Source organism: Nomascus leucogenys, chromosome 15 (genome assembly GCF_006542625.1).
Source record: "Nomascus leucogenys isolate Asia chromosome 15, Asia_NLE_v1, whole genome shotgun sequence".
NCBI classification, from domain to species: domain Eukaryota; kingdom Metazoa; phylum Chordata; class Mammalia; order Primates; family Hylobatidae; genus Nomascus; species Nomascus leucogenys.
In genome coordinates this window covers 67,113,770-67,129,672 of record NC_044395.1, presented here as the reverse complement: position 1 = coordinate 67,129,672, position 15,903 = coordinate 67,113,770, and the positions used below count along the sequence as shown (strand labels likewise).

The window sequence follows — 15,903 nt, the reverse complement described above, 5'->3', positions numbered from 1 at the left end:
ACATTTGCCCTGACTTGGGTCATGGTTCTGATCCCAGCTCTAACCCAGCTTGACCACCACCACTGATCCTAGCCTCAAGCCAAACTCCAGCTTAACTCAAACTAGAATCCTCCCACCCTGCCTCCTGCTTCTGGCTCCTAGTGTTTGCACTAGGAGCAAGCACTCCACTGGATTGAATGGCCCCTTTCCCTTGGAGTCTGATTTCCTCCCAAGCTTGATACCTTATTTCCATCTGCCTTACGGGGCTAGCAGCCAAACCCCAAGAAAGAAAGGGTGGGGTGTGGTGGGTCCAAGAAGATTCTGTGGGGGAGTAGCTAACTGGGAACACCAAGGAGGAGTCTACATCCCAAATCTTAGTCAGACTGAGGTTTCCTAAGGACCCAAGGAAAGAAGTAAGTGAGGATCCAGGTCCTGTAGGAGGGAACAGAGCTAAGCCCGAAGTAGTAGGGCTCTCAGAAGGAAGGCCCTAGAGCAGTCTTGACACCTCTGTAGAAATCTAGCAGTGACTCTCAAACTCCTGCCCTCCTCTCACAGCTGTATTTTGTGCAGACCCTGGGGTTGGAACTGGGAGCTCTTATCCAGAGTAGCTGGTGGTCCTTTATCTTTGCTGGCAGACAGCCTTGCCAGTGACTCACAAGCTTTCCCTGGCACAGCTGGCTTCTTCCCCCTGGTTACTGCAGTTACTGCCTCTGATAGTCATTCTCAAGAAAGGAAGAGCTTGCTTGGCCCTGGCCTCAAACCAGGTGATTCCTTTCCTTATCTCCCTAAAAGAAACAACATGACAGACCTAGGCTTCATTCCGTGTGACTTAGGGGCCTGTGATACTGGGCAAGTTATCTAATCCCAGAATCTTGGTTTCCTCATTTCAAAATGGGGTAATAATGACATCTTTCTCATACAGTTTTAGGATTGAGACAATGCACTTAACCCAGGATCTGGCATAAAGTAACTTCTCAATAAATCAGATCTAATATCTTTAGTGGCTCCGTGGGCTTCAGATTCCTGATCTGGAAAGATGAGCATCATTATCAGCAGCAGCAGCAGCAGCAGCATCATCATCATAGTATTAATAATAATTTAAATTTCCTCACATTGTTTTAAGAACCAAATCAGATAATACATGTAGAGCAGTTTGTGAATTGTTCCACAACAGTGTGTAAAAAATTAGACATTTGATTGTCTAAATCAGATAATTCTCGTCTGAACTTTTAAATACTTACTTTATGAAAGATCTATCTATCTATCATTTAATTTCAATAGTTCTGGGAGTACAAGTGGTTTTTGGTTACGTGGTTAAGTTCCTTAGTGGTGATTTCTGAGATTTTACTGCACCCATCACCTAAGCAGTGTACACTGTACCCAATACATAGTCTTTTATCCCTCACCCCCTCCCAACCTTCCCCTTGAGTGCCCAAAGTCGATTATATCACTCTTATGCATCCTCATAGCTTAGCTTCCACTTGTGAGAAATACAATATTTAGTTTTCTATTCCTGAGTTACTTCATTTAGAATAATGGTCTTCAGCTCTATCCAAGCTGCCAAAGACATTATTTTGTTCCTTTTTATGGCTGAGTAGTAGTCCATGGCATATACATACATTTTCTCTCTTTCCTTCTTTCTTTCTTTTTCTTTCTCCCTTCCTTCCTTCCTTCCTTCCTTCCTTCCTTCCTTCCTTCTTTCTCTTTTCTTTCTTTCTTTCTTTCTTTCTTTCTTTCTTTCTTTCTTTCTTTCTTTCTTTCTTTCTTTCTTCTTTCTTTCTTTCTTTTCACCAAGTCTCCCTCTGTTGCCCAGGCCAGAGTGCAGTGGCGGGATCTTGGCCCACTGCAACCTCCACCTCCCGGGTTCAAGCTATTCTCTTGCCTCAGCCTCCCGAGTATCTTGGATTGCAGGTGTGTGCCACCATGCCCAGCTATTTTTTTTTAATTTTTAGTAGAAATGGGGTTTCACCATGTTGGCCAGGCTGGTCTCAAACTCCTGGTCTCAAGTGATTTGTCCATCTCCGCCTCCCAAAGTGTTTGGATTACAGGCATAAGCCACCGCACCCGGGGCCTTATATACCGCATTTTCTTTATCCATTTGTTGGTTAATGGGCGCTTAGGTCAGTTCCATATCTTTGCAATTGTGAATTGTGCTGCTATAAACATGTGTGTGCATGTGTCTTTTTCATATAATGTCTTCTTTTCCTTTGGGTAGATACCCAGTAGTGAGATTGCTGGATCAAATGGTAGTTCTACTTTTAATTCTTTAAGGAATCTCCATACTGTTTTCACTATGTGGGAGATTTAATCTCAGTTGGGTTTTGGGCTTTCTTCCCACCGTCTTTCCCAATTTAGGGCTTTGCAAAAGTCTCTGGGGCTTTTATGTTGAACTGGGGCAGGGCCTCTGGTCTTTGGAGCATGCTGATAATGCTGGTATGTGCCTTGTTCAAGCCTGCACACTTCTAGGGGATGCTGCTCTGAGTCTGCAGTACCTGTTCCGGCATAGTGATCATTCTCCAATTCTTTCCAAAGACTCAACTCTTAGTGTTCCCTATTTTGGGCCCCCATAGAAAGTGGAGTCTAGGCTGCTTTTTTCCTTTAGAAATCCTGTGGTAGAATTTTGACTTCTATTACTTTTACCCTCTGATGTTATTCCCAGGGTTATGGCAAAAGGGACATTGAGAATGTAATTAAGTTAGTTAATAATTAGTTGATCTTAAAATAGGGAGATTATTCTGGATTATTTAGGTGAACCTACTCTAATCAGATGAACCCTAAAAAGGAGAGCTCTTTCCTAGCCTGGTAGTAGAAGGGGAAAATTAGAGATTTGAAGAATGAGGAAGATTTAATACACCTTTGTTGACTTGAAGATGAAGGGGCCATGTGTCAAGGAATCAGAGATCTTTCTCCTACAGTCAATGGAATTGAATTCTGCCAACAACTTGAATGAACTTGGAGGCAGATTCTTCCCTACAGTCTCCAGGTAACAGCCTAGTCCAGCTGACACCTTGATTTCAGCATTTGGAGGCCCTGAACAGAGGTCTAGTTGACTGACACTGGCTTGGATTTCTAACTCACAGAACTGTGAGAATAAATGGGTGCTGTTTTAAGCTGTTAAATTTGTGGTAATATGTTACAGCAGCAAAAAAACAAAAAAACTAATATAACTCTCAAGAATCTCATTCCTTTTCCTTGTCTTAGGGAATTTCCACTTGTCAGAAGAAAATTCTGCTTCTTAAACTCTTCTTAAGCTCTCACAGACAACAGGGCACATTTTACCCCTAACTCCATCGTTTGTGAAATCCTAGGAGCCCTATTTTTCAAAAACAAAATCTTGGCTGAGCGTGGTGGCCCACACCTGTAATCCCAGCACTTTTAGAAGCAGAGTCAGGCAGTTCTCTTGAGTCCAGGAGTTTGAGACCAGCCTGGGCAACATGGCAAAACCCCATCTCTACAAAAATGCAAAAATTAGTCAGACGTGGTGGTGCACACCTGTGGTCCCAGCCACTTGGGAGGCTGTCGTGGGAGGACTGCTTGAGCCAGGGAGGTAGAGGTTGCAATAAGCCAAGATGGCACCACTGCACTACAGCCTGAGCAACAGAGTGAGACCTGTCTCAAAAACAAAACAAAACAAACTCCAAGACTCCCACAAAATCTCTGGCAAAAAGTTTCTGTCAATTTCTGTTTCTGATCCTATAATTCAAAAAGGTTTAACTTTTTTTTTTTTTTTTTTTTTGAGACGAAGTCTCGCTCTGTCGCCCAGGCTGGAGTGCAGTGGCACGATCTCGGCTCACTGCAAGCTCCGCCTCCCGGGTTCACGCGATTCTCCTGACTCAGCCTCCCGAGTAGCTGGGACTACAGGCGCCCGCGACCATGCCCAGCTAATTTTTTTTTTGGATTCAGGGTTTCACCGTGTTAGCCAGGATGGTCTCGATCTCCTGACCTCGTGATCCACCCGTCTCGGCCTCCCAAAGTGCTGGGATTACAGGTATGAGCCACCGTGCCTGGCCAAAAGCTTTAACTTTTAAGAGATGCAAAGATTTAGGTCCTTTCTTGTGATGGGAGGAGGGATAAAATCAATAAAACCCAAATGAAAATTTTAATAAAATTTTTGGCCACATTTGTAAGTGTATAGCCTAGTGCTTCATACACATTAGTTAATATTCTTTGGACTAAAAGAATTTATTATTATTTCTTGGTTATTCCAGGAACTTAAAATTGTGTTCAATTCTGAACATCCTGACCTAATTTTACCCAGCTTGATCCCAGATTGTCCAAATATTGTCTTCAACAGAGTGATAAAAACAATTCTACAACTAGAGGACATCAGAAAGCAACTGATGCTATTCAAGGTGTCTTATGATATGGTGGCTCCACCATGAAGATTCTGATCTCCTCATCCTGGAATAGCAGAGGCAGAGCAAAATGGATAGCTGGCCCTTTGAGAGTTTTGTTTCTGCAACCATAAAATGCCAGATAACCAGTGATCACCCTGCTAGTGCTATAGACCAGGAATAGATGGCATGGCAGAGGCCAACTTTTCCAAGACAGCCTTCACTGGGGATAGCTGTGCACATTGTAATATGTCAGTGAAAAACTTGTTCTCAACTCCCTAAATCCATCAGATGCCACCCAAATGGCCTTTACGATGTACCCATCCATTCTAGTTCAAGATGATATGAGGGCAGAGATGATAGAAAAACCTCTCAAGAAATTGACACACATCTTCCTCCAACATTTGTCCTCTATCTGCTTCAACTCTTTCTTCTTTGGTTACCAAATATATATTTGGGTACTTACTAGGTGCCAGTCACATCCCTGGGGACACAAAGATGAACAAGAAAAACTCAGTGTTGGTCTTGTGGATCTTATATTTTGTGAGAAGGACATATCACAAAAAAACTATATATTTTAAGATGATTTAAAGTGTGATTACCCTCATAATCTCTCCTGAGAGTAGAGACACATCACTCAGTTATATCTATAAGTTAAATCCTCGATACATTTTAAACTACCACCTGGCACAGCTCAGACTTCAAGACTGGCCAGGCCCTGGAGGAGCTGCAGTGGTGACTCAGGGTGAATCTGGTTCAGACATGATACCAGACTCCTCCCCATAGACCCTATGATATCTTTCCTGCCCCAAGTGCAGACCTCCTTCCAAGTACACCAGATTTAACTCCAAAATTCCCAACACCCTCATCTCTAATTGCCTCTGACTGTAATATTCCACTGCACCTAGTCTCTACTCTCCCTTATATTTTGGAATACTGTGCAAAGAAGAAAGGCTGGATTTCCACCAGCACCAACACCAGTTCCAACAACTGTCATGGTAGGGCTGGGCCAGGTGAATGGTCCTGTTGGAACTATTCACCCTCTTTCTGTTGGGAGAATGGAACTATTCTCCTCTTGGAATCAGCCCTGAACACAGGGAAGCCCTGGATCCAGGCTCCATGGCTGGCCAGAGGGAAGAAAAAGAAGAAGTATCTGCTCTGGCCCATTTAACTAGATGAAACCCCTCAGAGCTTATAAATTGAGAACATATGCTCTGGTGTAGGATGCAAAGACCAGTGTGCATGGGCACTCTTACAGCAGTGTGATGTGAGAGCCTGCTTTGCCTAGGCTGAGTATTGATTCTCTATTCTTCAGGTACCTCCCCTCTGACTCTAACCCACTAGCTACTACACAGTTCATGCTCATCACCTCTGTGACTCAGAATTCAGGCTTCAGACTTCAGAATTCAGACAGAATCCATCCTGGCCCACCACTGACTTTGCCTTTTCTTTCCAGCCCCATAAATGCTTAGGGAGGAGGCAAATACTTTATTGAAGTGCAACTTTCAGGGTATACTTTTGAATCGCCCATATGGGAAACATTCAAAAGACATCTTAGACCTAGAGGGCTCAGGGTGTGCTTTTGTGTTTTCACAAGTGTGTGCACACCTGTGAAGGGCATCTGTGTCTATTGGTGTATGACTGTCAGCATATGTGTGTTTAGGAGGTGCATGCCTGAATGTGTATATATTATGTGGGTGTAAGATACATCAGTGCTTGTGAGAAAGCATGTGTGCTGAGAATGGAAATACCAGAGCATTTTAGATGGAATGCACAGTCTTGGGGCCAACAGGTCTATGAGCAACTGTGTGTGTGTGTGTGTGTGTGTGTGTGTGTGTGTGTGTATTGGTAGGTGGGGGCTGAATGTGTGCTATACTCCTATATCTCTAGCTGGGCATCTACAGACCAATTTGCTCCTGTGTCTGATCTCGCAGACAGGATGACAGAGTTGCAGCAGTTAGGCTTTACTACAACTCTGGATTCACTAGGAGGTGGGAATCCTAGGGATGGGGATGGGGTCACTCTGGACCTGAGGGTCCCTCCTGGCTGGCCCTGCCCTCTTCATCTTTGGAAGTTCCCTCCTCAGGCTCACCCTCGTCATCAGCCTCAGCCAGGTCCTCGGGTATCGGCCACTCTCGAGTCTGCCACTCCAGCCGTTCAATGCGGTAAGCAATCTTAAGTGCGCTGGACTCCAGCTCAGCCAGGAGGCGAGCAAACTTGGTCTGTAGATCATCCAGCTGCTGGTCTAGGCCTCGTAGCCGGGACTCTGTGGCCTCCTGCAGGGCAATCTCAGCTGCCTCAGCATTCACATCCAACTTGTTCATTTTCAGCAGGATCTCACGTCCTTTCTCCTCCATGATGGTCTGTGCTTGTGGATACTCGCTCAGCACCTCCCGCAGGTCCTCCTTGCTCAGGCAGAATAGGTCTGAATAACCTAGGCTCTTGATATTGGCTGTGCGGCGGTTCCCAGACATGTTCCCTGTGGCCCATGGGCAGATGGGAGGATAGTTAGTAGGAGGGTGAGGAGGTGGCATTTCACTCCTGAACCAGGACCTTCACCTCCATATTTGTGCTTCTGAACCTCTCCTTCTGCCTCATTAATTCTTTCATTTAGTAACATACTGGGGACCAGGCTCCATGCTGGGTGGGTATCAGTGACCTGCCTCAAATAATTCACAGTCTAGAGGAGATACACATATATTGGAATATATAACAGTATGGCTAGTGCAGTGAAGACATATTCATCAGGTGCTGTGGAAAGGCAGGCAAAGAGCTCCTACCAAACTGTAAGGCAGGGAATTTAGGGAAGTATGGAGGAAGAGATGTCCTAAGATAAAATGTGAATATTTGTCTCTGCCCAAATCTCTGTGAAATGTAATCCCCAATGTTGGGGGTGGGACCTGGTGGGAGGTGATTGGATTATGGGGGCGAATCCTTCATGGCTTGATGCTGTCCTTGAGATAGTGAGTCGAGATCTGGTTGTTTTGGTTGTTTGAAAGTGTGGCACCTCCCCCAACCCTTGCTCCTGCTTTCACCATATGACATGCCTGCTCCCAATTTGCCTTCTGCCACAATTATAAGCTTCTTGAAGCCTCCCTAGAAGCTGAGCAAATGCCAGCACCATGCTTCCTGTAAATCCTGAAGAACTGTGAGCCAATTAACCTCTTTTCTTTATAAATTATCCAGTCTCAGATATTTCTTTATAGAAATGCAAGAACAGTCTAATACACCTGAACTGAGTAGGAGGTTAACTAGGGGGAGGAGGGGGACAAGTGGGGGTAGGGCAATCTAGGCAGAGGGAGGAGCAGGAACAGAGGGAAGGGGGGTAGAAAAGAGTCAGTTGGATGCAGAAAATAGTAAGCAGTTCAGAGTGGAAGAAGGGCAGAGTGTGGGGAGGGTGGAGAGAGGGGAGATCTAGGTCACGCTGGGTCTCATAAGCCATGACATGAAGTTCAGGCCTTATGCTGAGGGCAGTAGGAAACTATTGAAATATTTTTAGCAGGGAGCTGTATGATATCCTTTGCAGTTTAGAAAGATGTTGGTGGAGAATGGGTGGGGAGATAGGTGAGGCTGAATACTTCGAAGTCTTAGAGCCAGAAGGACCTTGGACAAGGGAAAGGGAGGTACTATCTGTTGAACACTTGCTGTATGCCAAGCACTGCGCTGGATGTCTCACTCACATAGCTCATTTATTCTCACAAATAACTCATTGGGTTTTTATTATTATCCTCATTGGATAGGTGATTAAACTGAGGCCTAAATAGGGAAATGACTTGTCCAAAGTCAAACAGACAGCATCCTACCACATACAGGATGTGGAGCTTGAGGGGATCATTGGAGGACAGATGTGAGGCTTTCAGAATCCCTGAGGGTAGAATTCTCATGCTGAGAGAGCCAGAGCACATCCAGCTTCTCAGTCCGTGACAGTGTGCTCACCCCATTTGCAGGATTTCCTGCTTGCACAACCTCATGCCTAATACCTGTGATTAGGCATAACAATTCCTACTGCACAGGGCTGATGAGAGGAAAAAGTAAGCCAGTAGGTAGTACCTGGCTTGGCCTAGAGGTGATGGTCAGTAAATGGGAACTTCTTCTCTTCTACCTTTCTCTTTCCACTTGGCTGTAAAAAGGTTGTTCTTTCCACGCATCCCACATGTGCATACCTGTGCAACGTTGGGCAAATTACCCAACTTCTTTGAGTTTGATTTCCTTATCTTTAAAATTGGGATAAGAATAGTACTTATCTTATAGAACTGCTGCGGGAATTTAATGAGTTAATGTCATGTGAAGCACTTAGAAAAGGGCATGCAGTAGGCAGGTAATAAATCTTAGCTATTATTATTATTATCTCTATCACTGTCCAGTAGTCTATTGGTGCTTCAGCTGAATATCCACAGAGCAAGTTTACTCTCTCTTCCACGAACCCACCCTGTTCACTGGCCTTGGCTCAGCTTCTTCTCAGGGAATGGATCTTCTATGTGTTGTTTTTCCCCTGAGCCATCTAGTGACTCAGAGAAGGGCCAGGTTTCCTCAATCAGAAGTTTAGGCTTGAAGTACTATCTGGTCCCAGCGCTGGGCTCTGCTGTTCCCCCCTCCCCCACCCCCTCCTTGTCCCTGGAACAAATACTGAGATACCCACCTTTGATGCTGATGATGCTGATCTCCCCAAAGTAGAGCCCTGCACCGAGCACAGCATACTGTGTGATACCATCATCTGCCACCACAGCCAGTTGACCCTCTCGGATGATGTACATCTCTCGGCCAATGTCCCCTTTGCGGCATACATATTCGCCTGGTGAGTAGGTCTGGGGCTGCAGCTTCAGCACCAGCTCCTCCAGCAGGCTGGCCTCACAGTTCTGAAAGATCTGCACCCGGCTCAGAGTGGACAGGTGCACAGACACAGCCACTTCTGCCCGCAGCCGCTCAGGCAAGTGCTGTAAGATGGCTACCTCGTTGGTCATCTTCTTGTTGATCTGCAGGTGCTGATACCTGAGAGTAAGGACAGTGCCATTTCCTTACCAGCCCTTTATGTGCCTGCCTCCATCCCTTCCATCAGGGCTTAGCTCAGCTCCAGCCAAGAATCCCACCATACTGAGATCTAACAGGGGTCATGGGAGTACCTGACAGTTGGATCATCTGTTTTCCAGGGCATAGACACCTCTACCACTTTACATAACCCTTCACCTCCTATCAGGCTCTACCCTACCCACCAATCAGTGATGTCTTGTTCCACTCCTACTCTTAGCTACCTCAGCCACCAAGGGCCCCTCGTCTCTGGAGACCCTCTGCTCTACTTCCCCAACTTTGCGACACTTCCTTTTGTTCAGTCCACAGTATGAATCACCATAGGTAGCCAATGATCTTGTTGCTGACCATTCTCAGGGGGGATTGCCCTTCTTCACCCACTCCTTCCAGAGCCTTCTGAGCCCTACCAGGCAGTGGCAGTTCCCATTCCCTGGTCTCCATGTTATCCTTTTTTGAGTATGAGTTCCTCTCCCTATCAGTCTCTTACCTACCCCTCCCCCAAGTCCTGATTCCCTCAGTTGAAATTAGTTCCCTCTTTCCAAGCCCCAGCCAGCAAACCCGCGGCTGAATGCTACATTTTGACAGCCTTGCCTGGCTCACCAGGCACTAAGTACCCAGTTACCTCCCTCGGGTTCTATCACCTACACTGGTCCCTGTCCTGGTCTGGAACCCCGCCTTCTCACCAGTTAATAACTCGCCGCTCCAGCTTGCGGTTGACGTGCTGCAGCTTCATGTACTTCTTCACCAGTGCATGATCTGGGTAGAAAGCCGCATCTGCAGTGTTCATATTGTAGATGACAGAGCTCATGCTACCCATGATGGTGGCGAAACCCATGACGGCCAGCAGGAAGTCGCCCACCATGAAGAGGTACTCCTCCTCCCTGGCTGGCGGCGGTGTATCGCCCACTGTAGTCAGGATCAGCGTGGAGAAGTAAAAGCTATAGAGGTACTGGCGCCGCAGGCGCTCAAAGCCAGGCTGCGCGGGGTCCGGGTACACCCATGTGTCACGCCCGAAACCCAGGTACCGGGATAGGGCAAAGTATAGGCAGCTGTTCCAATGGATGACGACAAAAATGTAAAGCATCAGCTTGGCAATGCGAAAGGCATTTGGGTAAGCTGTGCGGGTCTCTGTGCGGTCGAAGGCCTCGAAGAGGCGGGGCGCGCGGAGAAAGCGGTTCAGCCTCAGGGTGGGTGTGTGCGGGCCCAGCCGCACGTAGACCACGTCTGTGGGCATCAGGGAAGCCAGGTCCAAGAAGAAACTCCAGGTGCGAACGTAGCGACTCGAGATCCTACCCTTGTCCACCACCAGGATGCCCTGTTCCAAGAATCCTGGGGAGAGGGGGCCGGTAGGAAGGGGACCTGCTGTAGTCAAGCTTGGGCTGAGCATGAGCTGCCCAGGGCAGGCCAGGGAGACTGTCTGATGGACAGAGAGAAGCCGGGCATAACTCTGCTCCCGGGTTTCTGGGGTGAGCGCTGGGATGCTGTCAGGCATAGAGGCACGCGAAGGTGCTATCATGGTGGGAGTGCCTTTCTTGTTACCTCTTAAGTGTCTGTCTTTAGGAAGGGAACGTGGAACAAAGGGTCATTCCTAGAAGCTCACTGACCTGTGTGGAAGTGCACCACCATGTCTAGTAGGTATAGCAGGTCACTCGTGTAGTCCAGCACCAACCAGGCCACCAGATAACTGTGCTGCAAGTCGGGGAAGCAGGCTCTGCAGGGCAGGGTTAAGCATGATTGGATTAAGGGTACCCTCTTTGTGCGAGGCGTCTCCCCAGGGCCCTTAACCCTCTGCCTCAGGCCCTCCCATGGGAATTGCTCCTCCTCCCTGCCCCACCAAGGGTCTGCCCTTCTCCTTGACCTCTCTTTAGTCCTCTTTTTGGCTTCCAGCCCCTCCCTTAGCACCCCTGCCACACCTGCACACGAGGATGATGAGGTTATACATAACTGGGAAGACCATTGTGTTCAGCCACCAGTAGTAGTAATCCCCAGATGGGTCCAGGACAGGCAGCGACTTCCTGTAAGAAGGAAAGTCTTGCTTCATTTTTTCACCAGGTATTCAAAGCTGCAGTTGTGACTGGGGCACCAAGAGGAGTGCGGAGAGATCCCACACAAGAGACCAGGACTTCTCACCTGGCCTTGGATGGGGCTGGGGGACTGGACTCTGTTGTCTTCACTTTGGTGTCCCGGCTCATGGTTCTGTAGTCTGGTGCTGGGGTGTGAGATGTCCCCACCCTCTCTGCCTGTAGGGGACTTCTGGAGTTGGGGACTAGTGCCTGACTGCCTGAAGGAGGCTGCCCTTGGGCTCCGGCTGTGACTTCTTTGTCTTTGAGGCTCTTAGCAACACAACCAGAACTAGCGCTACTGAAGGGGTGGAGATAGTCTAGCTCTAGCACTCTGCCCTGTCTCCCAGGGCCTGAGCTTACACCTGCCCAGCTAAACACCTCTAATGAGATCCCTGGAGAAGGTGGGGGTACATGCCTCAGAGGGAAGCCTGAGTCTTGTCTCTGTTTTCCTTCTCCCCTCTTTCCACAGCAACTGAGCTCCATAGGTGTCCTCTGGGTCAGAAGACCTGAGTTTTAGTGTAGGATCAGACACTCAGTCTTTTATCTTTGCAAATTTTGTTTGGGCCTCGCTATTTATTTATTTAACAACTATTACTGAATGGCTCATTTATGTCAGGTGCTAAACTATTCTCCAGGGACAAAGAGATGCCTCTCACATGAGAAGTGAGCTCTATTTTTGTAACCTACTTCCTACCCATATCTACCTCCACATATACCTTCCCCCATCACACTACTATCATAGATAGTGTGATAGGGGCCATCCTATGGTGCTTTTGTCTTCATTTCCTTCTGTTACTTCTAGTGCCTGATCCTACCAACTATTCCATGTGTTTTATGGTTCCCAATCTTTCAACTTTTCTCTTTTTGTGAACCTGCTTAAATATCTCCTATATCAAAACAAACAAAAACCCTATAATTTCTCCCTCAACCTGATGTTCCTTTCACTGCTATCATCTTTCTCAGTCAACAAATCAAAATCAGAACACCCATAGGCAGGTGTTCTGTGTGTCAGGCCAATATTGTGCTAAGTACTAGGAATTGGAGATGAATAAGACACACTCCCCCCTCTCCAGAAGCTCACAGTCTGCTAGGTGAAATAGTCAGGCCGGCAGGTAATTACACATTAGGTAATTAAACAGCAGCAGTCATTGCCAGGCTACTGATGAGTACTCTGTTAGGTGGATACATAGAAAGCTATTATAGTACACATGAAGTGTCCCTACAGAGCCTGGGCTCTGCAGGATGAATAGGAGTTGGGTACAGAGATGGGAGGGTGAAGAGCACTAGAGGCAGAGTGCACAGAGTGGGCAAAGGCATAGAGATATCAAAAAGCATGGGTGACTGGGCAAATATCAATTGGCTTATTTTAGAGGGCCTAGCGGGTAGTGGTGAGAGATGAGGTTGAATGATAGACAGAGGCCAGCTCAGGAGGAGTTCTGTCAGCCATGTTATAAAGCTTGGATTTTACCCAACGGCAATAGAGAACCTGTGAAGAGTTTTGCACAGTTCAGTGATAAAATCAGGTTTGTGTTTTTGGAGTGTTTTTTAGAAGAAAAACCTGTGGTCCCTAATTAAATTTTGAAAAACTCTCTTTTCCCATGGCTTCTTAATTTCTTTTTGCAAAGTATTACGCTTGTTGAAATAAAAGGACAATATTCAAAGTAATGCAACAAAATGAATAAAATCCTTTATGATGCCATAATGTCTTGGTTTTCTGTTTCTTTTTAGTGTCTTTCATAAGCTCCTCTGTCTATTCCTTCTATGATGGTGTTTTTTTTTTTTTCTTGGATTCTGTTCTAGGCTTTCTACTTTTGCCATCCTCCTAACTCTGTCTGGTTGACGTCAGTCACCCACAGGACTTCCTTTCCCATATAGTGGCTCCCGAGAACTCTCCCTGAGTTGCGGTTATCTATATGACTAACTGCTCACTGGATGTTCCCACTTGGGTATCCCGCAGTCACCTTCAACCCATTGGGTCTATACCTGAGCTCATTATCTTCCTCCACTTTTTCTTCTAGAATTCCTATCTATGCCCTTTCAGCAAAAAACCTGTGACAAGCATTTATTATTATTACTGTATAACATTGTGGCAGTTAAAAAAAAATGGTCACAAATTCTCCAACACCACTCCCTTGTGATAGTTTGTATAGCAGGAGTGATGTTGTATGACTTCTAAGGCTAGATCATAAAAGGCCATGCAGCTTCCCTCTGGTTCTCTTGGAATGCTTGTTGTCTGGTAGCTCCCTCTCAGAATGTTCCCTCTTGGAACCTACCCATCACATTGTGAGAAGTTCTATTTGACAGTTCCCCCAATGAGTTCAGCTTTTTCATTATCCCAGCCCAGGAATTAGATGTGTGACTGAAGAAGCCTCCAGATGCTTCCAGCCACCAGCCTCAAATCACCCCTAGATGTTCAAGCTTTACAAATAAGGCCCCAGACATCATGGAATAGAGACAAGCCATTCCTGCTGCATCTCGTCCAAATTCCCAGAATTTGTGCACATAATAAAATGGCTATTGTTTTTATGACACTAAGTGTGGGTTGGTTTGTCACATAGCATAGTAACCAGAAAAAACAAACACAGAGAAAGGTGTACAATCCTTAAGTATATAGCTTAATACATTTTCACTGAGTGAACACACCCATATAACCAAGCACTCAGATCAAGAAACAGAACATCACCAGTGCCTCAGGAGCCCCACTCTGCCCCTTTCAGTCAATGTTTTTCCAAGAATAATCACTATCCTGAATTCTAATATCACAGTTTAGTTTTACCTGTTTTTGAATTTATATAAACTAAGCATTAGTTTTTAATTCTTCCTCTTATTTTCCTCTTATATCCACCCAATCATCAAACCATGGTTATCTACCTTCTAAAAATCCACATGTCCACTTCTCTGCATTTTTACTACTCTAGTTTGGGCCTTATCAGCTTGTTTGGTCTTTTGCAAAGTTACTGTATAACTATCAATCTATGTATAAAATTCTTTATAACTATCATCCCAAAAATAAAATCTGAATTCCTTAACAGGGTTTATAAAGTTCTCCAGTCCATGTCTTCAACCTCATCTCACAATGTTTCCTCACATGTTCCCTAGGGTTCCGACACACTGTACTGACTGCAGTTCTTATAGCACCTCCCACATGCTGTCCATTCTTCCTTTCCCTGGTCTGATCCTTTGGTCTGAAACTTCTATTTCTTTTTAAATACTTTTTATTTGAACTAATTTTAGGCCTACAGAAAAGTTGCAAAAATAATACAGAGTTCTTATAAATTCCTTATCCATGTTCCCCTAACGTTATGATCTTATATAACTATAGCACAATGATAAAAACCAGGTATTTAACATTGGCAAAATGCTTTTTTTTCTTTTCTTTCTTTCTTTTTTTTTTTTTTTGAGACGGAGTCTCGCCCTGTCGCCCACGCTGGAATGCAGTGGTGCGATGTCGGCTCACTGCAACCTCCCCCTCCCAGGTTCAAGCGATTCTCCTGCCACAGCCTCCCAAGTAGCTGGGATTCCATGCGCGCGCCATTACGCCCAGTTAATTTTTGTATTAGTAGGGTCGGGGTTTCACTATGTTGGTTAGGCTGGTCTCGAACTCTTGACCTCGTGATCCGCCCGCCTAGGCCTCTCAAAGTGCTGGGATTACGGGCGTGAGCCACCGCGCCCAGCCGGTAAAATACTTTTAAAACTACGTGCCTTATCTGAAACTTCTATTTTTCTGTTTTAGTTTATCTTACTCTTGCTTGTTTCCCAAGACTCGGCTTAGACACCATCTCCTCCCGGAAGTCTTCCCTAAGCTCCTTCACCATACCTTCCTCTCATCCTCTATACATGCAAATGATGCTAAGTGCTGCTCCTAGATGGCCCCCACAGTAATGCACTTATTACACTATGTTGCAATTCTCTGAGGTCCTGGAGAGCAGAAGCCGGTTCTAATTGATCTGGAATCCAGCTGGGCAGGCAGGCACTTATTCCATGTTCCTTGACTAAGTGCTCAAGGGGTCACGGAGCAGCACAGCACAATGGTGTTGGGGGAGCCAGGGGCAGTCGCCGCTGGGGTACTAAAGTAGAGACCAAGCTATGCACGACAATGGAGCAAAACGAACTACAGTGCCCGCAGTCAGCCCTCTCCAGGGCTCCGCTTTTCCGCAGGCCCGGCCCACCTACTGATTCCTCCTCTCTTTTCGTGATAGCCACGCCCCTCCACACCCACTCTTCCACTCCAAGCGTCTCCCGGAATCCATGGCCCCACCCCTTTCTCTCTCATCTTTCTTCCGGCTCCATCTCTCCCAAGCCCCGCCCTTCTGATCTTTCCCTGCCTGTAAAAGTCGCGTCTCTCCTTAGTTCCCGCCTTCTGCCCTCTGGTTCGACCTTTCCTTCCTGGGCTCCGCCTCTGCCCTGCCGGCCTCCACCTTCCCAGAGGCCTTCCCCTATGACACGCCGGAGTTCTTCTGAGGGGCGGGGTTTACGTACGAAGGGGCGGAACCAAGAGGAGA

The 15,903-nt window shown here is 46.5% G+C and overlaps 1 protein-coding gene across 1 annotated transcript; it reads right to left on the bottom strand.

The window, feature by feature from the left end:
* Positions 1 to 5,468: 5,468 nt before the first annotated feature.
* CNGA4 (cyclic nucleotide gated channel subunit alpha 4) lies at positions 5,469 to 12,510 on the bottom strand. The gene is made up of 6 exons (XM_030829094.1): positions 11,469 to 12,510; positions 11,252 to 11,353; positions 10,943 to 11,049; positions 10,022 to 10,667; positions 8,953 to 9,302; positions 5,469 to 6,792 (listed from the first exon to the last, which is right to left on the bottom strand). Exons 1-6 carry the CDS (start codon positions 11,882 to 11,884, stop codon positions 6,332 to 6,334), a joined length of 2,082 nt encoding a protein of 693 aa, XP_030684954.1. The 5' UTR covers positions 11,885 to 12,510; the 3' UTR covers positions 5,469 to 6,331.
* Positions 12,511 to 15,903: the final 3,393 nt, after the last annotated feature.